At 39.8% G+C, this 24213-nt stretch overlaps 2 gene segments (V, D, J or C); both read left to right on the plus strand.

Annotated features, from left to right (window-relative positions):
• The window catches only part of LOC132990871 (Ig kappa-b4 chain C region-like), a 637710-nt gene that overhangs the window by 548421 nt on the left and 65076 nt on the right, over window positions 1-24213 (plus strand).
• On the plus strand, window positions 13355-14051 carry LOC132990859 (Ig kappa chain V region 3381-like). The segment is given in 2 exon segments: window positions 13355-13471; window positions 13579-14051. Coding segments are annotated over 2 exon segments (387 nt in total).

Raw genomic sequence — 24213 nt, forward strand, 5'->3', positions numbered from 1 at the left:
AAACAATCGATTTAAAAGTTAAAGGTCAGTATTTTCTTTTCCTCCAGGCTTGAATATGAAGACAAAAGTCACCAGAATAACTTACTGATTTAATAAAAAGATTAATATGTGACTTACTTCCAATATCCAGTCTGGTTCCTCCACCGAACGTGAGCCACAGTGATACAAACTGATGGAGTCGTCGTACAAAAACCTCTCGCTGTAGAGACACACGGCTCTCTGACTCTGACACAAACACAGACACCTGAATGAGTCTCTGCCTGCAAGACCTCTGAGACCAAAAGAAAACTGAATTTAAAAAGATTATAACAAATTAAAGAAAGTCTTTCTTTGAGATATTTAAATTATTTTTAAATCATTTTCTCAAGAATATTATTAATTATCGTGATTTATATCAGAATAAATGTTTCTAGAAGCATGAACATGAAATCATATTAAATTTGTTTTGAAAGTTTTCTAATTAATTGTATAATTAATTGATTGATTGATAAACAGAGTAATGAGAGTGATCCCTGTTGGAGTCAGTCAGAACATTTCCATAGAGAGCCACTTTGCATCAGCAGCACCATGCTCCAGTGCTCTGGGAGAGTTTATAGTCCTGACAGTTGAACACTGGATGACTGACAGCTGTCCTTCATCACAACAGAAATCCTCGTCCTCATCATCAAAAACATGACTTTGATCTGCGTCCTCATCTGGACTCTCCTCCTCTGCTGCTGCTTCACAGGTAAAGTCCAGAGAATCAGACTCCTCTCCTCTATGAACATCCGTCCCTCTGAAATGAAGCCCACTAAACCCTGATGCTGCTTTCTGTTTTTGTCTCTGTATCCTCAGACTCCAGAGGACAGGTCACAGTGACTCAGCCTGCAGCAGTGACCTCTGCTCTGGGAGCCTCCGTCTCCATCTCATGTAGGACCAGTCAGAATGTTTATGTCTGGAGCAGCTACCACTATTTAGCCTGGTACCAACAGAAAGATGGAGGAACTCCTAAACTCCTCATTTCCTATGCTAGCACTCGAGCATCAGGGATTCCAGATCGTTTTTCAGGCAGTGGATCAAACTCTGCCTTCACTCTGACCATCAGTGGAGTCCAGACTGAAGATGCAGCAGTTTACTACTGTCAGAGTGAACACTATATCAACAGTCAGGTTGTGTTCACACAGTGAAAAAGCGTCGTACAAAAACCTCCCTCAGTCAGTCTGAACAGAAACTGAACTGACTGCTGCAGCTGGAAGTTTCTGCAGAGACTGACACACTTCACTGAGGACACACACACACACACACACACACACATGCACACACACACACACACACACACACACACACACACACACACACACACACACACACACACACACACACACACACACACACACACTCACACACACACTGTGAAGAGAATAAACACACCATCTTTTAAATATCAAACATTTTCAGCCCACTTCTCCCCCCTCTTTCCTCACCATGATGGTCAGACACAGCTCATTTACATATTTAAAGGTACAGACACAGAAACAGCCTGTTCTGAGCAGGGCTGAAATAGAGGGGTTTATAGACATAATCAAATACAGGATCAGATTGGATTTAGAACAAGAAACTTCACACACAGGGGAAGATGAATCAGCAAATCACATCAAAGTCAATATGCCGGAATTAGCACAAAAGCTACATTTCATCTGTAGTCCCTAAAGGCATGTACGAACAAAAAACATAAAATACATTTACAATTACAGGACAGCAAACAAAAGAACTCACAGACACTTTTACAAACAAAAATGGACACGATTGTCAGATAAGAAATAAAAGACCAACATGATAAAAAAGCCTATAAAATATATTAATAAAGAAGATGAAAATAATAAAAATACTTAAGGTTTCACCAATCAGGGCTGAGAAGAGAAAGAAATATCAGCCAATAAGATCAATAAAAAATCTGAATTAAACAACCATTTGAATTAATCAACACTCGTATGATGAAGATCAACTTCATGAACTTTTTAAGACCAACATGATTCAGCTTGTAGCCTCCAGCAGGGCCATCAAAGGTCACAAGCTGAAACGCGTCATATTAAGTTAATAAGATAAGACAAGATGAGATAGATAAGATGAACTGTATTGTCCCAGTGGGAAATTTGCCTTGGACTTCATCAAATTGATCTTCGTACGACACGTGCTGCTGGAGTCTTGTACCCTCTCCAAGCCTTTCAGCTGAACTGTAGGTATGATTCTCTGCCAATCACAGACACACACAGAGGCAGACTGACAGACAGACTATAAGAAATATGTTTTTAAAGGGATCAGCAGAATGGGCGGGATGAGGACATTCTGACATAAAGCAGCTAAGTGAGAAGACAGCTGGTTTCCCATCAGTTTAAAATGTCGACATCATTAAATTGTACAAACCTGTGTGTGTATGTGTGAAAATGTCTAAACAGCTAAAACACTGAGATCTTTCGTCAACCAGAGACTGACTGCTGCTGCTGAAGAGATATTTGATCTGTTTGAAAGAACGATAGCAGAATATGAGGAGCAACTTCGTCGATCAAAAGAGGAAAACGAGCGACAACACAGACTGCTGGATGCTGTTTACAACCCTGAAGTCCGCTTACACAAATATGGTTTGTGTAGTTTATTGTTAGTGTTGATTTAAAACGATGAGAAGCAAGCTACATTCTCACATAACTGTTAGATATGTTGTGATGTGCTGATTTTCTTTGGACACCGATCGGGAGTTTCAGAGGTTAAATCCAACTAAATTCCCCAGAATTAAATTACAGCAGTCCCTTTGAATTCATATCACCATGGAAACCTTTCAATCTCACACACAGTTGTCCGAGATGATCATCATCAACAACAATATCTAAACCATCGTCATCAGGTCATAGGTACTTATAAAGTGCTGGGTCTTTTGCTTTTTCTGAAAGGTGCAGAGGGACTCTGCAGATCGAATGGAGTTTGGAAGTTAATTCCACCACCAGGGGGCGACAGAGGAGAAGAGTCTATTTAGCGTCTTAGGACCCTGTTGTGAAGGTTGGATCAGACGCCTTTAATTGGCAGAGCGTAGTTGGGGGGAGGGAGTGTAGACCTGGATGAGAGAGTTAAAGTAAGGAGGAGCCGTTTTTGTGTCTGTTTTGTAAGCGAGCAGCAGAGTTTTAAATTTGATGCGAGCAGTAACTGGGAGCCAGTGTAAGGAGATGAACAGCAGAGTGACATGTGCTCTTTTAGGAAGGTTGAAGACCAGTCGTGCTGCTGCATTTTGTTTCATCTGCAGGGGTTTGATAGTGCATGTAGGAAGACCTGCCAGTAGAGAGTTGCAATAGTCGATGTGTGATATCACAAGATCCTGTACCAGGAGCTGTGTAGCATGTTCTGACAGGTAAGGTCTGATCTTCCTGATGTTGTACAAGGCAAATCGACTCCATTTGTTAGTCTTAAGAGCTTTATGCTCATATTATGCAACATTTAGGGTTTTTCTAAGACTTCTGTCTGTCCCACTGTCTCCCTCCCTCTCATTGGGCCTCATTCACTAATATGTGTGTAGAAATGTTCTTACTCTGCGCATTAAATAAGTGCATACGCAAAATCACCGTCAGATTCATGACACGTGCGTACCAGCATATTTTGTTCTCACCACCAGGCGTATGTGAGTGAATCAGAATCATTCTAAATCGGCAGCATACTACCACACCCCCATCTCTCCATATAAGGACATCCGATTGGTGTATCAGGACGAGAGCGGAGAGGTGGAGACATGTAGAAGTTTTTAGGAGATGGCCCCAAAAGGTAAAAAAGATTGGTGTGTCTGGGGGTTTAGATGATGTTACAGTGAATTACAGAGTTGCAGCAGTACGTGCGTTGGCCCTTTTAACATTAAAACAGTCTGGCTGACAAGTAGCAATTTAGTTTTCACTAGTGGAAATTACATTTCAACATGTCAAAATTACATTTTGACATATCTGTAAAACCATTTTACACGTTACAAATATATTTCTACTTGGCGAAATGTAATGTCAATGTACTATAATCTAGAGGTATAAAAACAACTCCACCAATCTGTTAGATTGATAATCAAATGTACCTTTCTCCTTTATGTTTATCACAAGGTGGGGTTTGGTGATCCATGGAGCCATTGATGGACACTCTCGACTGATCACATACTTGAATTGCAACACAAATAATCGTGCCTCCACTGTACTGACACAGTTTGTAAAAGCAACCTGCATGTATGGCCTTCCTTCCAGAGTTAGATCAGACTATGGAGGTGAGAATTCACAAGTTGCACTGTTCATGAACCTTGTTCAAGGTGTGGAGACGAGGAGTCACATCACAGGCGAGTCTGTCCATAACCAAAGAATAGAACGTCTTTGGAGAGATGTTTTTCTGCATGTTCTACAATCTTTCTATGATACATTTTACTCTCTTGAGAATTCTGAGCTTCTTGATCCTGAGGATGAACTCCACAAAATGGCAATGCAAATTGTCTTTCTGCCAGAAATTCAGAAAAGACTTCAGAACTTCAGAAATGCCTGGAATAACCACAGTCTGCGCACAGAAAACAACAGAACACCTGTCCAAATCTGGATTGTAGGAATGCTGGCCAATATGGAGATGGACAGCACAGCCATCAACAATGTCTTTGGTGAGGACCGTTACAGTGAACAAAGTTTGGAGGCCCTTTTGGCACACCATGGGATTGGCACTTTCCCCAGTCTTGATGACGATGACCATTTCCCAGCTGTTGTTGTGGAAGAACCCAGAATCCACCTCACTTCCGGTTGAGAGGCGACGACTCTACCAACTGAGCCACAGCCTCCCATAAGAAATGGATTTCATCATGAAACCATTGAATTTAGAGTCTGTTGTTTGAGATGATGAATAGATAAAACTGTCAGCTGTAATTGTCAATTCAAAGTATTCAAAGCTCCTGGCTGAGGTGGAGTGATACATGTTGTGAAAAGTCCCAGTGATGTTGTGTCCTATATCGTCACTCATGTAATGCCTCTGATCCAATCATATTGCTTGGTCAGAACTAACTGTTGTATAAATTACCATATACCATACCTTATGATGGAAGAAGTATTCTGCTCCTGTACAGAAGCAAAAGTGGTATTACCACACTGAAAATACTCCTGCATTTAGACATTGTATAGTAAATGTTCACTGACAATGTTTTACTATTATAATATTGTTTCAACAAATATTAAAGGCAGGTGAGGAATCCGCTCATTCTTTTATTTAAAGTACCCTCTATATGATCATACAACTGCAAAATGTCCTGCCTCCATTGCATAACATTGGAACATGTCACTGATAACCAAATCTGAGGGGGAAAAAAAGGTGCGAGTTGTACTTTAACATGGAAATATCAGTAAACGTCATATCAGTTCTGAAATATTTGACTCCCAAATATTAACCTCTCTTAATAGTATAACCATACTATAACTATTAATTATTATTGTGTTCAGTTATAATTACTTTACACAAATGCACTGAAAAAGCTGTTTTAATTTGAAGAAAATTGCAGCAACGTTACAGAAGTCTGAGGAGGGCTTTGCCCTAGAATGTAATGAACTTGTACTTTAAAGCCTGAACTGACTTCAACCTTTGGTCCACAGAATGCTGCACTGAAAACAAATTGCAGAGACCTTGTTTGTCGCTGTCAGATTTATTTAGACACAAACTTCAATTAAACAACGGATTTTTTAAAATATTTTTGTGTATAAATGATACACATTTTGTGTAAATAATTTCTGTGATATTTTATTGATATTTTGATTGTCTTGGTCTTGCCTCGGAGCTCTCTGGTCTCGGGCAGGTCTTTGTCACGGTTAGTGTGGTCTTGACTACAACACTAGTTTAAAGATTAAAAAAAAATCTTTATCATTTTAGGGCAAAGGTAATGCTCTACAGTTAAAGTCAAGTAAGCTTTTCATTGATTTTATTATTATTATTATTTCCTACAGAGGCTGAGAAATGTTTTTTTAGGAAATGTTGACATACTGCAGTTTTTCAGAAAATGCTCAGGTTTTGGGAGGTTGTTTTGAAACAATGCTGAGATTTTAGAGAGTGTTTATCTAGGACCCTGGTTACATTATGTAATGCCGAAACCTGGAGTCTGCAGAATTCCTTCTGTCATACAGCTTTTGAATTTCTCATATTGTTTGTGAATGGGCAGTCTGAGCACTATGGCGCATGTGTTTGCCTCTGGAAAGATTTTAGTGTCTTCATCGTGGAGAAATTCAATGACAGGATGCTGTGGGAAGCCCAGGGGAGGCACTGCTGAAGCTCCAGAGGCAAACTCCAGCACCATTTCCAGCGTCAAGGGGCTGCATTCTCCTTCTACAAAGACATGAGCAAAGGAAATTATAGCTCACATGGAAAGAAATATAAATGCCTGTCACACTAATAAGCTTCAAGTATTGTACAACTGCATCTACATGAAACTGATGAAACTATAATTGCACAATAAGACACAAATGACTGACAGATCAACCTAACCTGATTCCAATTCCTAGGGCTGGCTCAGTGGTCCAGCCAAAAACACACATGCCATTGAAATATCGTACCCTCAATATCGATTAACCAGTCTCTCCAGAAACAGATGGTCTGATTTTCCAGGGGTCGTCTGTTACTTCCAGGGACTGAGAAATCAACTTCAAACAAAGTAGACAAGTCTTTGGCCTCCAGTGGTTTCGGTGCACTGGTGAACAGGTCCTCAAAGATTCCACGGTGAGCCCTAAGCTCATCAAGGAAACCCAGAGTTTTGAAACCTTCCTCAAACCTGAAAAAAAAACCACATAAATTAGAACATTACAAATCAATGTTATATGAACAAGTTTACCCTTTCACACCCCTCAGTTTTGCCCTGATGGATAAACTGCTCACTGTCTCAATGCCACGTGCATCCGCCCATCAACAAAATAATGTGCTGCAGACTGGATCAGGGAATCCCTCTGCTCCAAGGATGTGATGTATCTCAGAGTTCCCATCATGCTCAGACTGTCTTCTGCATCTGTGATTGCATCATTTGCCTCATGGACAGTCTGAGCTTCTTTTATCTAAAAAAACACAATAATGAGAGTAGTCCTATTTAGGGGAAAAAATCTACAGTGAAAATGTAATGACCAGGCTTCAAAAACTGTGCAATACACACCTTTAATAACTTTTCTCTGAAAGACTGGTCTCCCACTTCATCCAATGAAGCAGGAGGTGGAGATTTACCACAAAACTGGAGAAAGAGACGCTTAGAAAAGAAGGATGGGCCAACTCCACCATGGATTATACACACGGTCACCATCTTTCCAATCAGGGTGTACAGTCCAGTCTCAAGATCTGAAAAACAAACATTTATGTAAAGATTCAAATCATTTGTTTTATACAGGTTACACTACTTTTTAAATAATTACTTACAATGAGTATCAAGAGCCAACAGCCTATCATTCTCAGGCCCATCAAATATCTTTGAGTGCTGTACAGCCCTCATTAGCAACCGCAGGTATTCCCTGGTTGGTCCTCCGTCATCCACAGCCCCTTCTCCTTCCCCCTCACTGTCGACAAATATCACATCCAGCTTTGCTCCTGGGTCAAAGCGCCGTCGTTTAAACGCTTGAAGGCTACCCTGCAAGATGTTGTCTCTGCAAACGTTTATTTGATTGCTTGTGTGATTACAGGTGAGATCCACTTTGCTGAGGAGCTTCATCAAGACAGTTTGCAGATCAATTCTGTGACATAAAAACAAATATAAAACTTAGATGACTAAAGGCAACTTTGAAGTTTGAGAATAAATATTCAAATGAAAGTAAAATAACATACTGAGATGATGAGGATTCACTATTCTCCACTATTGTTCTAAGAGTTGGCTGAAGAGGCAGTGATCGTACAGGAGACTGGTGAGGAGGAGAAGGAAGAGGAGGAGGAGGAGGAGGAGGAGGAGAAGAAGGAGCAGGTGAAGGGCTCTGTTGGTCTATGGCAGGGCAAGCATTGCTCGGGTCACATGCATCTATTATCTGAATTGGAGGCAAAAATACACACAAATACAGATACACAATATACATTAAAACTGTAATTTTTAAAAACTAGTACAAATGAAAATGTTTGAAATGACATTGCTAATCACCTGTCCAGCTGGTGTTACCATCCACTGAACATAGAGGGTCGAAAACCCTTTGATGTTGTACTGCTCAATGGATCCTGACAGTGTGCTTTCCAGTACTTTGGTTGATGCTGCTTCTCGAAGACACAAAACCTCACTGGCCATTTCCTCTTGCCCAACAAAATCAAACCATGTCTAAAGCAGAGAACAGAAACAGGACTTTACATCTATAAATTATCATACTATGCACAACCCAGAGCAAAACTTAACATCAGAGGTGAACTCCTTCTCAGAGGTTAACATTAAGACAGGTAAAGTGATAACCTGAATAGATTCAGACAAGACAAACTTCCTCGTCCTCTCCAATCCATTAGGAAACTTGAATTTGAGCGGCACACCATCAGTAGGCTCTTCAAAAGCTTCCATTCTGTCTTGTCTTGCCTCAATTGCCTATAACACATAATTACACTAGTATGAATTTTAAAATGCATTTTTAGAGCAACAGACTGTGAAAGAGTAATTGAAATCATATTTCATTACATAACTAATAGAATTTACCTTTAACCGTCTCTGTTCCTGTGACTCCAGTCCCTGACGTCTCATTTCCTGTTTGAGATAAAAGAAAATATGTTTTCATCTAATTAATACAATACAAATGTTTTTTTCCAATGACAATCCAGCATGAAAGTAGTAGTAGGGTTTTAGAATCAAAAATGGGCTGTACTTTATTTGAAGTTTAGTTTCTAACCCACCTTAAACTGAAAGAGTGAAAATCTTTACATGTTTCTATTTTGTATTTCTGTAGTATTTTTTCAGTAGAGGATATTTCACAGTGATCTTAAACATTCATTTTTATCAGATTTGAAAAAACATTTCTACTGTTACAGCGTATCCTAACAAGCGTCAGCGACATGATCAGCCTGATTCTATAGTTTCCTATTGGAGGGTCCTAACTGCCCGTGTGTGATGCAGGGTGCCATTTTTACCCTGATACCCTGTTTCTATTATCCTCTCTGTCGCTCGCATAGACAGATGAAGAACAAGGGAGGACAGGGCTCTACAGGTGTAGAGAGTGGTGCATTAATAAAATCCACATCAGGATTGAAATGTTGTTCTTATTCCAGCTCACTGCGAGTCGTTTATTGAAGAACCTCTGAGTGTTGTGATTTGATTCAACAGCTCACCCACACCCGAACACGCGAACACATCACCCCTGTCCTGCAAAATCTCCACTGGCTCCCTGTCCCTTACCGTATCCAATTCAAAATCCTTCTCCTCACACATAAAACCCTTAACCACCAGACCCCCTCCTACCTCACGGCTCTCTTTCACCCTCACACTCCTGCACGCAGCCTCCGTTCTTCAAAACCTCCTATCTCCCCCTCTTAGAACCAAGTACCGAACCTGGGGGGACAGAGCCTTCTCCATAGCTGCCCCCTCCCTCTGGAACTCACTCCCTACACATATTCAACACTGCACCGACCCTCCTACTTTCAAATCACTGATCAAAACTCACCTCTTCAAACAAGCTTTTAATGTATGATTGTGATGTATTTCCTGTTTTCTGTAGTTTTACCTTTATTGTTGTTGTCTTTATGATTTGTGTGTAATGTTGCAATGTCTGTTAGTCTGTCCTTACTGTGCTGTTCTTTCTATTTTTTCTCTTTATCAGAGTGTGGGTGAACATGGGATGTGGCAGCTCAAGAGTACAGAGAGGTGGTCAGTGATGTCATGCCAGAATTGTTTTATTGGTGTACAGTCCTATGTGGTGTGCAGGTGAGATGTCCGTTACTTGAAGGAATAAGAGAAAACCCGTTGAAACACAATCCATTGTCCTCGTCTGTAAAAGGATAAATATCTGCAGTGTGATTAAATGTTTCAATCAGAATAAATGTCCTGCCTCAAAAGTTTCATTTCCAAAATAAAATGTTTACACATTTTTTTTCCATTTTTGAATTAACACAAATCCACACAGGATTATTTTGTTTAACTTAAATCTTTTACCGTTCTTCTACAGCCTATGAAGAATTTAAATGTTGAACTGGTCAAATCTGTCAGGGAGAAACATCCTGATCAGTTGAGTACAGCTACAGTTCAGTGACTCTGTGTGTTTCCATATAAGGGTTCAGCCTCTCTGCTCTCAGACGTTAAGAGACCAGTGTTGATCAGTGTCTGTCCACACCTTTCAGGGACTCTGACACACCTGCAGCACAAGCATGATGTCAGTGGTTCTACTGACGGTCACCCTGGGGCTCCTTGTTCAGGGTCAGACTCTTATCTGAAAAGTTTTCCTCATGGTGTAACCAGGTTCATTGAATTGATGTGCTGCTGCAGAATTTACAGAATGAGACTCTTCTGTTTGGATGATGATCATCTCTCTCTGAGCTGGATTTGTCGCAATAATCCTTCTCCTCTTTTTTCATGTTTCTTCAGGTTCCTCAGGAGACATCCTCCTGACTCAGACTCCTGGATCTCTGTCTGTTGTTCTAGGACAAACTGTCTCTATCAGATGTAAAGCAAGTTCACATGTGGACAATGAGGTAGACTGTTATCTTCAGAAACATGGAGAAGCCCCTAAGCTCCTGATTTGGTGGACTTCCAACCGTTAGTCTGGAGTTTCAGATCGTTTCAGTGGGAGTCAGTCTGGAACTGACTTTACTTTGACCATCAGTGGAGTCCAGACTGAAGATTCAGGAGATTATTATTGTCAGCAGGGTAGCAGCTTCCCGTTCACACAGTGATACAACATCTTACAAAAACCTCCGTCAGCTGTAGAGGAACTGATCTGACTGAACAGCTGCAGAGTGACAGATGCACTTTACAACTTTGTCTGCTAACTAGGTCCATAAAACAGAGAACAGTTTATAGTATAACTCTGTTTATTGATAAATTTGTTTGAAAAGAGCATTAAAAAAATAAGTCTGAACAAACTACATTTACTGAAGATAATCTGCAAAGTGAACACGTTTATAAAAGGACTCAAACGTTAACAACACTTAGATTCATACTTTTTTGCAGATTATTTTTGGAGGTTTTCAAACATCATGTTCCTGTTCTATACATTCAGAGCATAATGTGTAGTCTTTAGCTTAACTAAACACATGACATGATTGTGAGTGGCATATGTTCATTAAAGAAACATCAGTTGTTCCATATGTTGAGGTCATAATGCTGGTACTAAAACATTGAAGATTCTATATGCTGATGATATCATACTTTGCTTATCTTTTATTCTTTACTTTATCTGATAAGCTGCATCGTTCCAGTATTATTCCAGTATAGTTCATATATTTGAGCACATTTGAACTATAAAAAAAAACCACGTAATTAAAATGAGAAAATAAATGTAGCACTTTTACCGTCTATAGGACTAAAGTAGCTACCACTACACCAGATGTTTCACCAAAAATTAACCGGTTGGTGTCTCAATTAAGTAGACGAGAGGATGGTAGTTTTAACAACATAGTATTTATTTAAGAATGTAACACAACGTTAAACAAGTTAAAATGAATGACCAATACAGGTGACACAGTAGCTTTATAAATATATGCAGTTCACTAGACAAGGCACACATACATTACTGTGGCATTGTGCAGGGATGACTGATGAATCACTTGATCCCCATAGTAAGAAGGTACACAGGGAAAAATAGCTGCTCCTAATCACACTCAAGATCCAACTGATACATTTAACAACACTCCCTAATAATCACTAACTTCACCTGCTCACGCAGCAAATAATTCATGCATAACACTACAAATTAATAAACACAGCAAAAGGGATCAAGGCTTTCAGAGCTACTACCCTCGCCCCTATAGCTTTACTATGAATTCATGAATTGCACTTCGCCCATAAAGTCTATTGCACGCGGCCCGTCAAAGTATCTAATTTGAAACTACTTCTAAAAATAAACAATTAAGTAAATATTAAAGTGGGGAAAAACAGTGACAGTTTTTAGTTAATTCCAAGTCCTAGAGAAATAAACAAGACTTTAAATCAATCAATATCAAAAACATATTAATTACATTTCTTTAAAGTGTCAACCCAAAATAGCATACCTTTAATTCATCAACTTAGCACCCAGACCAGCAGTGTGCTTTTAATGTTGTGATGAGCTAATATACTAATATACTAAAAAAATATATAAGAAAATAATTACATAGTGTCACATAATTTGATACATTAATTTTGCACAATAATAATCAGCAAGTTTACTCCCGTTGCTGCCGCTGATGATTAAGAGCGATAATAAAATACAAACTAATTATTAAAGCCCAACAGAGATGATTTCATTCACAGCACAACATGAGGACTCTCATACCGTTAAAACAATGAGTCACTACAGAGTCCAGTCGTCCTCCTACTTGTTGTAATCCACGATCTACAAGAGTGAATAAATTTAACTTTAGCCCTGTTCTTGCATGTGCTTTCATACTGTGTGGATAGTTACGTTTTAAGTTCAACAGATCACTTACCACTAGCAATTGTTTGTAATCAGTTCACCTCACGCTGCACTTCCTTGTTCTACACACAGGTAAGACAGGGCGAGCGCTTGATTACGTCACCCTTATATAGCCTCTACCGGGGACTGACAAGCAACCACATTACATAAAGAAGAAATTTCTAAAGTCATTAAACCTTTAGAGACACATTAATATTTACATCCATCTTTACTGGCTCACAATTAACCTCCCACTCCTCCCACACACGTGAACATCCATGGACATAGAGATTATTAATAAAAATAATAATGATAATATTTTGGACTATATAACACATACATAGTCCATATTATCCCCTGCATATCCGTTAAAACCAAATCATTGTCTAAAACCTTTAAAATTATGTCATTGAATGAAGGGCCAAGCATGACCTGAAACCATATAAAAAAATAAAAAGCACATTTCCTTCCTCATGCACCAAAACTACCCAATAATGCATTTACACTGAAAGCTATTCTTCACCTTAACTATAAAAAAAAACTCTTCACAAAGCTTCCAGTGAACTCACATGATGTTACTATGCTGAAAAACACAGAGAGCTTCTTTAAACCTGCAGACAAACCTACAATGACCTTGTATGCTGATGATGCTCAGTTGGTTTCTAATGACCAAAAGATTCTCATATTCAAATTTGTTTTCAGCAAATTTTGAATCAGCTAAAAATCTGCCATTTTCTCAGAACATTTCCATAGAGAGCCACTTTGCATCAGCAGCACCATGCTCCAGTGCTCTGGGAGAGTTTATAGTCCTGACAGTTGAACACTGGATGACTGACAGCTGTCCTTCATCACAACAGAAATCCTCGTCCTCATCATCAAAAACATGACTTTGATCTGCGTCCTCATCTGGACTCTCCTCCTCTGCTGCTGCTTCACAGGTAAAGTCCAGAGAATCAAACTCCTCTCCTCTATGAACATCCGTCCCTCTGAAATGAAGCCCACTAAACCCTGATGCTGCTTTCTGTTTTTGTCTCTGTATCCTCAGAGTCCAGAGGACAGGTCACAGTGACTCAGCCTGCAGCAGTGACCTCTGCTCTGGGAGCCTCCGTCTCCATCTCATGTAGGACCAGTCAGAATGTTCGTGTCTGGAGCAGCTACCACTTTTTAGCCTGGTACCAACAGAAAGATGGAGGAACTCCTAAACTCCTCATTTACGTTGCTAGCACTCGAGCATCAGGGATTCCAGGTCGTTTTTCAGGCAGTGGATCAAACTCTGCCTTCACTCTGACCATCAGTGGAGTCCAGACTGAAGATGCAGCAGTTTACTACTGTCAGAGTGAACACTATATCAACAGTCAGTCGGTGTTCACACAGTGAAAAAGCGTCGTACAAAAACCTCCCTCAGTCAGACTGAACAGAAACTGAACTGACTGCTGCAGCTGGAAGTTTCTGCAGAGACTGACACACTTCACTGAGGACACACACACACACACACACACACACACACACACACACACACTGTGAAGAGAATAAACACACCATCTTTTAAATATCAAACATTTTCAGCCCACTTCTCCCCCCTCTTTCCTCACCATGATGGTCAGACACAGCTCATTTACATATTTAAAGGTACAGACACAGAAACAGCCTGTTCTGAGCAGGGCTGAAATAGAGGGGTTTATAGACATGATCAAATACAGGATCAGAGTGGATTCAGAACAAGAAACTTCACACACAGGGGAAGAGGAGGAGAATATCTGAACTTAAAAGAGGATGTTGTGTTTTGGGGGAGCATAAAGTAAGACTTGAAACAGGTACCAATATTGTTTGACTTTTTTTTGGCAGGTGCCTTTATTGTAGAGATAGGAAAGTGGATGAAGTTGGAAATCAGGGAAACAATATGATGGAAAGGAGCCACATGTTGGCTGTGAACCTGGGCCAACAGCCTCCGTACATGGGGCGAGCGCATTAACCACTACGCCAGCTGTGCCCAATTTTGTTTGATTTTTACTGATAACTTATCCAAGTAAAAAATTCTGGTTTCATGACAACCAAACTAGGACTTCAGGTTCAGGTTCAGGTGACTGTATCTGTGGGCAGATTTGTTTTGCAGCCAGCAAAGCGACGTCCATCATGAAACACAATATGAAACAGATGTAACAAGAAATAACACAATGAAGAGAAGGACAACAATTTAAATTGTATTTATTGAATTAGGACATTGCACATGAATCAGCAAATCCCATCAAAGTCAATATGCCGGAATTAGCACAAAAGCTACATTTCATCTGTAGTCCCTAAAGGCAGGTACGAACAAAAAACATAAAATACATTTACAATTACAGGACAGCAAACAAAAGAACTCACAGACACTTTTACAAACAAAAATGGACACGATTGTCAGATAAGAAATAACAGACCAACATGATAAAAAAGCCTATAAAATATATTAATAAAGAAGATAAAAATAATAAAAAATACTTAAGGTCTCACCAATCAGGGCTGAGAAGAGAAAGAAATATCAGTCAATAAGATCAATAAAAAAAATCAGAATTAAACAACCATTTGAATTAATCAACACTCGTATGATGAAGATCAACTTCATGAACTTTTTAAGACCAACATGATTCAGCTTGTAGCCTCCAGCAGGGCCATCAAAGGTCACAAGCTGAAACGCGTCATATTAAGTTAATAAGATAAGACAAGATAAGATAGATAAGATGAACTGTATTGTCCCAGTGGGAAATTTGCCTTGGACTTCATCAAATTGATCTTCGTACTACAAGTGCTGCTGGAGTCTTTTACCCTCTCCAAGCCTTTCAGCTGAACTGTAGGTATGATTCTCTGCCAATCACAGACACTCACAGAGGCAGACTGACAGACAGACTATAAGAAATATGTTTTTAAAGGGATCAGCAGAATGGGCGGGATGAGGACATTCTGACATAAAGCAGATAAGTGAGAAGACAGCTGGTTTCCCATCAGTTTAAAATGTCGACATCATTAAATTGTACAAACCTGTGTGTGTGTGTGAAAATGTCTAAAGCTAAAACACAGATCTTTCGTCAACCAGAAACTGACTGCTGCTGCTGAAGAGATATTTGATCTGTTTGAAAGAACGATGAGGAGCAACTTCGTCGATCAAAAGAGGAAAACGAGCGACAACACAGACTGCTGGATGCTGTTTACAACCCTGAAGTCCGCTTACACAAATATGGTTTGTGTAGTTTATTGTTAGTGTTGATTTAAAACGATGAGAAGCAAGCTACATTCTCACATAACTGTTAGATATGTTGTGATGTGTTGATTTTCTTTGAACACAGATCAGGAGTTTCAGAGGTTAAATCCAACTAAATTCCCCAGAATTAAATTACAGCAGTCCCTTTGAATTCATATCACCATGGAAACCTTTCAATCTCACACACAGTTGTCCGAGATGATCATAATCAACAACAATATCTAAACCGTCGTCATCAGGTCGTAGGTACTTATAAAGTGCTGGGTCTTTTGCTTTTTCTTAAAGATGCAGAGGGACTCTGCAGATCAAATGGAGTTTGGAAGTTCATTCCACCACCAGGGGTCGACAGAGGAGAAGAGTCTATTTAGCATCTTAGGACCCTGTTGTGAAGGTTGGATCAGACGCCTTTCATTGGCAGAGCGTAGTGGGGGGAGGGATTGTAGACCTGGATGAGAGAGTTAAAGTAAGGAGGAGCCGTTTTTGTGTCTGTTTTGTAAGCGAGCAGCAGAGTTTTAAATTTGATACGAGCAGTAACTGGGAGCCAGTGTAAGGAGATGAACAGCAGAGTGACATGTGCTCTTTTAGGAAGGTTGAAGACCAGTCGTGCTGCTGCATTTTGTTTCATCTGCAGGGGTTTGATAGTGCATGTAGGAAGACCTGCCAGTAGAGAGTTGCAATAGTCAATGTGTGATTTCACAAGATCCTGTACCAGGAGCTGTGTAGCATGTTCTGACAGGTAAGGTCTGATCTTCCTGATGTTGTACAGGTCAAATCGACTCAATTTTTTAGTCTTAAGAGCTTTATGCTCATATTATGCAACATTTAGGGTTTTTCTAAGACTTCTGTCTGTCCCACTGTCTCCCTCCCTCTCATTGGGCCTCATTCACTAATATGTGTGTAGAAATGTTCTTACTCTGCGCATTAAATAAGTGCATACGCAAAATCACAGTCAGATTCATGACACGTGCGTACCAGCATATTTTGTTCTCACCACCAGGCGTATGTGAGTGAATCAGAATCATTCTAAATCGGCAGCATACTACCACACCCCCATCTCTCCATATAAGGACATCCGATTGGTGTATCAGGATGAGAGCGGAGAGGTGGAGACATGTAGAAGTTTTTAGGAGATGGCCCCAAAAGGTAAAAAAGATTGGTGTGTCTGGGGGTTTAGATGATGTTACAGTGAATTACAGAGTTGCAGCAGTACGTGCGTTGGCAGACAGAAGCTATGGCAAATCCTTTTAACATTAAAACAGTCTGGCTGACAAGTAGCAATTTAGTTTTCACTAGTGGAAATTACATTTCAACATGTCAAAATTACATTTTGACATATCTGTAAAACCATTTTACACATTACAAATATATTTTTACTTGGTGAAATGTAATGTCAATGTACTATAATCTAGAGGTATAAAAACAACTCCACCAATCTGTTAGATTGATAATCAAATGTACCTTTCTCCTTTATGTTTATCACAAGGTGGGGTTTGGTGGTCCATGGAGCCATTGATGGACACTCTCGACTGATCACATACTTGAATTGCAACACAAATAATCGTGCCTCCACTGTACTGACACAGTTTGTAAAAGCAACCTGCATGTATGGCCTTCCTTCCAGAGTTAGATCAGACTATGGAGGTGAGAATTCACAAGTTGCACTGTTCATGAACCTTGTTCAAGGTGTGGAGAGGAGGAGTCACATCACAGGCGAGTCTGTCCATAACCAAAGAATAGAACGTCTTTGGAGAGATGTTTTTCTGCATGTTCTACAATCTTTCTATGATACATTTTACTCTCTTGAGAATTCTGAGCTTCTTGACCCTGAGGATGAACTCCACAAAATGGCAATGCAAATTGTCTTTCTGCCAGAAATTCAGAAAAGACTTCAGAACTTCAGAAACGCCTGGAATAACCACAGTCTGCGCACAGAAAACAACAGAACACCTGTCCAAATCTGGATTGCAGGAATGCTGGCCAATATGGAGATGGACAGCACAGCCATCAACAATGTCTTTGGTGAGGACTGTTACAGTGAACAAAGTTTGGAGGCCCTTTTGGCACACCATGGGATTGGCACTTTCCCCAGTCTTGATGATGATGACCATTTACCAGCTGTTGTTGTGGAAGAACCCAGAATCCACCTCACTTCACAGCAACTCGTCATCCAGGCAGTTGAAGATATTCCAGATATGACACAGAAATACCAGACTTGCTGCACAGTAATTGCAAAAATGCTTGTGTTGCCCCAAAGTGAAAATAATAGTGTATAATAGTTAAGACCAAACTGATACATTGGACGACAATTTAAAGTAATATCACACAGTAGGGAGTGATGTTGTACTTAATATCGTCACTGCGGCGTTTGTCTACGACAGAATCGTAGCAGTGATGATATCCAGAACAGCATCTCGACCTCGAGTGTGATGTTGCTTTTATACAACAGTAATACAAGCAGAAAATAGTGGTAACAAGTAAAAATCAACAACAGATTATTTTAACTCCACCAACTCAACTAGTTCCACAGTTTAAATAAAACTAGTCTCATTCTGTGCAACCCAAACACTCTCCTGCACTGTTACTTTGTTGGTCTCCATGGTTACCACAGAGCAGCTACTTTGTAGTACAAATCTTAACTTGTGTTATAAATGGTAATGGTAAATGGACTTGAGCTTATATAGGGCTTTTCTAGTCTTCCGACTACTCAAAGCGCTTTTACAACACATGTCACACCCTTTCACACACTGATGGTAGTGGTCGCTATGTAGTATCATCCATCAGAAGTAACTAATCCCATTCATACACCGCCACCGAAGCAGCGGGAGCAATTCAGGGTTAAGTGTCTTGCCCAAGGAAACATCGGACAATGTCCCAGCTGGGGATCGAACCCTCGACCTTCCGGTTGTGAGGCAATGACTCTACCAACTGAGCCACAGCCTCCCATAAGAAATGGATTTTATCATGAAACCATTGAAATTAGAGTCTGTTGTTTGAGATGATGAATAGATAAAAACTGTCAGCTGTAATTGTCAATTCAAAGTATTCAAAGCTCCTGGCTGAGGTGGAGTGATACATGTTGTGAAAAGTCCCAGTGATGTTGTGTCCTATATCGTCACTCATGTAATGCCTCTGATCCAATCATATTGCTTGGTCAGAACTAACTGTTGTATAAATTACCATATACCATACCTTATGATGGAAGAAGTATTCTGCTCCTGTACAGAAGCAAAAGTGGTATTACCACACTGAAAATACTCCTGCATTTAGACATTGTATGGTAAATGTTCACTGACAATGTTTTACTATTATAATATTGTTTCAACAAATATTAAAGGCAGGTGAGGAATCCGCTCATTCTTTTATTTAAAGTACCCTCTATATGATCATAGTTAAGTAATGTAATATTTTGTCTAATGACCAATAATAAGACTACTTCTTGCAGTACACCACTTTACACACTGTCATTTTACCTCAGAAATCAAAGACACTGCATATTTTTTCTTGAAAAATACAATTAAAATGTTATTGTACAACTGCAAAATGTCCTGCCTCCATTGCATAACATTGGAACATGTCATTGATAACCAAATTTGAGGGGGAAAAAAAGGTGCGAGTTGTACTTTAACATGGAAATATCAGTAAACGTCATATCAGTTCTGAAATATTTGACTCCCAAATATTAACCTCTCTTAATAGTATAACCATACTATAACTACTAATTATTCTTGTGTTCAGTTATAATTACTTTACACAAATGCACTGAAAAAGCTGTTTTAATTTGAAGAAAATTGCAGCAACGTTACAGAAGTCTGAGGAGGGCTTTGCCCTAGAATGTAATGAACTTGTACTTTAAAGCCTGAACTGACTTCAACCTTTGGTCCACAGAATGCTGCACTGAAAACAAATTGCAGAGACCTTGTTTGTCGCTGTCACATTTATTTAGACACAAACTTCAATTAAACAATGGATTTTTTAAATATTTTACCTCTGTGATATTTTATTGATATTTTGATTGTCTTGGTCTGGACTCGGAGCTCTCTGGTCTCGGGGAGGTCTTTGTCATGGTTAGTGTGGTCTTGACTACAACAGTAGTTTAAAGAGTTAAAAAAAAATCTTTATTAATTTTAGGGCAAAGGTAATGCTCTACAGTTAAAGTCAAGTAAGCTTTTCATTGATTTTAATACATTTTTATTTCCTACAGAGGCTGAGAAAAAAATATTTTGGAAATGTTGACATACTGCAGTTTTTCAGAAAATGGTTTTGGGAGGTTGTTTTGAAACAATGCTGAGATTTTAGAGAGTGTTTATCTAGGACCCTGGTTACATTATGCAATGCCGAAACCTGGAGCCTGCAGAATTCCTTCTGTCATACAGCTTTTGAATTTCTCATATTGTTTGTGAATGGCCAGTCTGAGCACTATGGCGCATGTGTTTGCCTCTGGAAAGATTTTAGTGTCTTCATCGTGGAGAAATTCAATGACAGGATGCTGTGGGAAGCCCAGGGGAGGCACTGCTGAAGCTCCAGAGGCAAACTCCAGCACCATTTCCAGCGTCAAGGGGCTGCATTCTCCTTCTACAAAGACATGAGCAAAGGAAATTATAGCTCACATGGAAAGAAATATAAATGCCTGTCACACTAATAAGCTTCAAGTATTGTACAACTGCATCTACATGAAACTGATGAAACTATAATTGCACAATAAGACACAAATGACTGACAGATCAACCTAACCTGATTCCAATTCCTAGGGCTGGCTCAGTGGTCCAGCCAAAAACACACATGCCATTGAAATATCGTACCCTCAATATCGATTAACCAGTCTCTCCAGAAACAGATGGTCTGATTTTCCAGGGGTCGTCTGTTACTTCCAGGGACTGAGAAATCAACTTCAAACAAAGTAGACAAGTCTTTGGCCTCCAGTGGTTTCGGTGCACTGGTGAACAGGTCCTCAAAGATTCCAGGGTGAGCCCTAAGCTCATCAAGGAAACCCAGAGTTTTGAAACCTTCCTCAAACCTGAAAAAAAAAACACATAAATTAGAACATTACAAATCAATGTTATATGAACAAGTTTACCCTTTCACACCCCTCAGTTTTGCCCTGATGGATAAACTGCTCACTGTCTCAATGCCACGTGCATCCGCCCATCAACAAAATAATGTGCTGCAGACTGGACCAAGGAATCCCTCTGCTCCAAGGATGTGTTGTATCTCAGAGTTCCCATCATGCTCAGACTGTCTTCTGCATCTGTGATTGCATCATTTGCCTCATGGACAGTCTGAGCTTCTTTTATCTAAAAAAACACAATAATGAGAGTAGTCCTATTTAGGGGAAAAAATCTACAGTGAAAATGTAATGACCAGGCTTCAAAAACTGTGCAATACACACCTTTAATAACTTTTCTCTAAAAGACTGGTCTCCCACTTCATCCAATGAAGCAGGAGGTGGAGATTTACCACAAAGCTGGAGAAAGAGACGCTTAGAAAAGAAGGATGGGCCAACTCCACCATGGATTATACACATGGTCACCATCTTTCCAATCAGGGTGTACAGTCCAGTCTCAAGATCTGAAAAACAAACATTTATGTAAAGATTCAAATAATTTGTTTTATACAGGTTACACTTCTTTTTAAATATGCAAAAAACTTCATAATTACTTACAATGAGTATCAAGAGCCAACAGCCTATCATTCTCAGGCCCATCAAATATCTTTGAGTGCTGTACAGCCCTCATTAGCAACCGCAGGTATTCCCTGGTTGGCCCTCCGTCATCCACAGCCCCTTTTCCTTCCCCCTCACTGTCGACAAATATCACATCCAGCTTTGCTCCTGGGTCAAAGCGCCGTCGTTTAAACGCTTGAAGGCTACCCTGCAAGATGTTGTCTCTGCAAACGTTTATTTGATTGCTTGTGTGATTACAGGTGAGATCCACTTTGCTGAGGAGCTTCATCAAGACAGTTTGCAGATCAATTCTGTAACATAAAAACAAATATAAAACTTAAATGACAAAAGACAACTTTTAAGTTTGAGAATTCTCCACTATTGTTCTAAGAGTTGGCTGAAGAGGCAGTGATCGTACAGGAGACTGGTGAGGAGGAGAAGGAAGAGGAGGAGGAGGAGGAGAAGAAGGAGCAGGTGAAGGGCTCTGTTGGTCTATGGCAGGGCAAGCATTGCTCGGGTCACATGCATCTATTATCTGAATTGGAGGCAAAGATACACACAAATACAGATACACAATATACATTAAAACTGTAATTTTTAAAAACTAGTACAAATGAAAATGTTTGAAATGACATTGCTAATCACCTGTCCAGCTGGTGTTACCATCCACTGAACATAGAGGGTCGAAAACCCTTTGATGTCATACTGCTCACTGGATCCTGACAGTGTGCTTTCCAGTACTTTGGTTGATGCTGCTTCTGTAAGACAAAAAACCTCACTGGTCATTTCCTCTTGCCCAACAAATTCAAACAATGTCTAAAGCAGAGAACAGAAACAGGACTTTACATCTATGAATTATCATACTATGCACAACCCAGAGCAAAACTTAACATCAGAGGTGAACTCCTTCTCAGAGGTTAACATTAAGACAGGTAAAGTGATAACCTGAATAGATTCAGACAAGACAAACTTCCTCGTCCTCTTCAATCCATTAGGAAACTTGAATTTGAGCGGCACACCATCAGTAGGCTCTTCAAAAGCTTCCATTCTGTCTTGTCTTGCCTCAATTGCCTATAACACATAATTACACTTGTATGAATTTTAAAATGCATTTTTAGAGCGACAGACTGTGAAAGAGTAATTGAAATCATATTTCATTACATAACTAATAGAATTTACCTTTAACCGTCTCTGTTCCTGTGACTCCAGTCCCTGTCGTCTCATTTCCTGTTTGAGATAAAAGAAAATATGTTTTCATCTAATTAATACAATACAAATGTTTTTTTCCAATGACAATCCAGCATGAAAGTAGTAGTAGGGTTTTAGAATCAATAATGGGCTGTACTTTATTTGAAGTTTAGTTTCTAACCCACCTTAAACTGAAAGAGTGAAAATCTTTACATGTTTCTATTTTGTATTTCTTTAGTATGTTTTCAGTAGAGGATATTTCACAGTAATCTTAAACATTCATTTTTATCAGATTTGAAAAAACATTTCTACTGTTACAGCGTGTCCAAACAAGCGTCAGCGACATGATCAGCCTGATTCTATAGTTTCCTATTGGAGGGTCCTAACTGCCCGTGTGTGATGCAGGGCGCCATTTTTACCCTGATACCCTGTTTCTATTATCCTCTCTGTCGCTCGCATAGACAGATGAAGAACAAGGGAGGACAGGGCTCTACAGGTGTAGAGAGTGGTGCATTAATAAAATCCACATCAGGATTGAAATGTTGAGCTTGTGTCAACAACACAAATGTTGTTTTTATTCCAGCTCACTGCGAGTCGTTTATTGAAGAACCTCTGAGTGTTGTGATTTGATTCAACAGCTCACCCACACCCGAGCACGCGAACACATCACCCCTGTCCTGCAAAATCTCCACTGGCTCCCTGTCCCTTATCGTATCCAATTCAAAATCCTTCTCCTCACACATAAAGCCCTTAACCACCAGACCCCCTCCTACCTCACGGCTCTCTTTCACCCTCACACTCCTGCACGCAGCCTCCGTTCTTCAAAACCTCCTATCTCCCCCTCTTAGAACCAAGTACCAAACCTGGGGGGACAGAGCCTTCTCCATAGCTGCCCCCTCCCTCTGGAACTCACTCCCTACACATATTCAACACTGCACCGACCCTCCTACTTTCAAATCACTGATCAAAACTCACCTCTTCAAACAAGCTTTTAATGTATGATTGTGATGTATTTCCTGTTTTCTGTAGTTTTACCTTTATTGTTGTTGTCTTTATGATTTGTGTGTAATGTTGCAATGTCTGTTAGTCTGTCCTTACTGTGCTGTTCTTTCTGTTTATTCTCTTTTTCAGAGTGTGGGTGAACATGGGATGTGGCAGCTCAAGAGTACAGAGAGGTGGTCAGTGATGTCATGCCAGAATTGTTTTATTGGTGTACAGTCCTATGTGGTGTGCAGGTGAGATTCCTTGAAGGAATAAGAGAAAACCCGTTGAAACACAATCCATTGTCCTCGTCTGTAAAAGGATAAATATCTGCAGTGTGATTAAATGTTTCAATCAGAATAAATGTCCTGCCTCAAAAGTTTAATTTCCAAAATAAAATGTTTACACATTTTTTTTCCATTTTTGAATTAACACAAATCCGCACAGGATTATTTTGTTTAACTTAAGTCTTTTACCGTTCTTCTACAGCCTATGAAGAATTTAAATGTTGAACTGGTCAAATCTGTCAGGAAGAAACATCCTGATCAGTTGAGTACAGCTACAGTTCAGTGACTCTGTGTGTTTGCATATAAGGGTTCAGCCTCTCTGCTCTC

This window comes from Labrus mixtus, chromosome 16 (assembly GCF_963584025.1).
Source record: "Labrus mixtus chromosome 16, fLabMix1.1, whole genome shotgun sequence".
Classification (NCBI taxonomy): domain Eukaryota; kingdom Metazoa; phylum Chordata; class Actinopteri; order Labriformes; family Labridae; genus Labrus; species Labrus mixtus.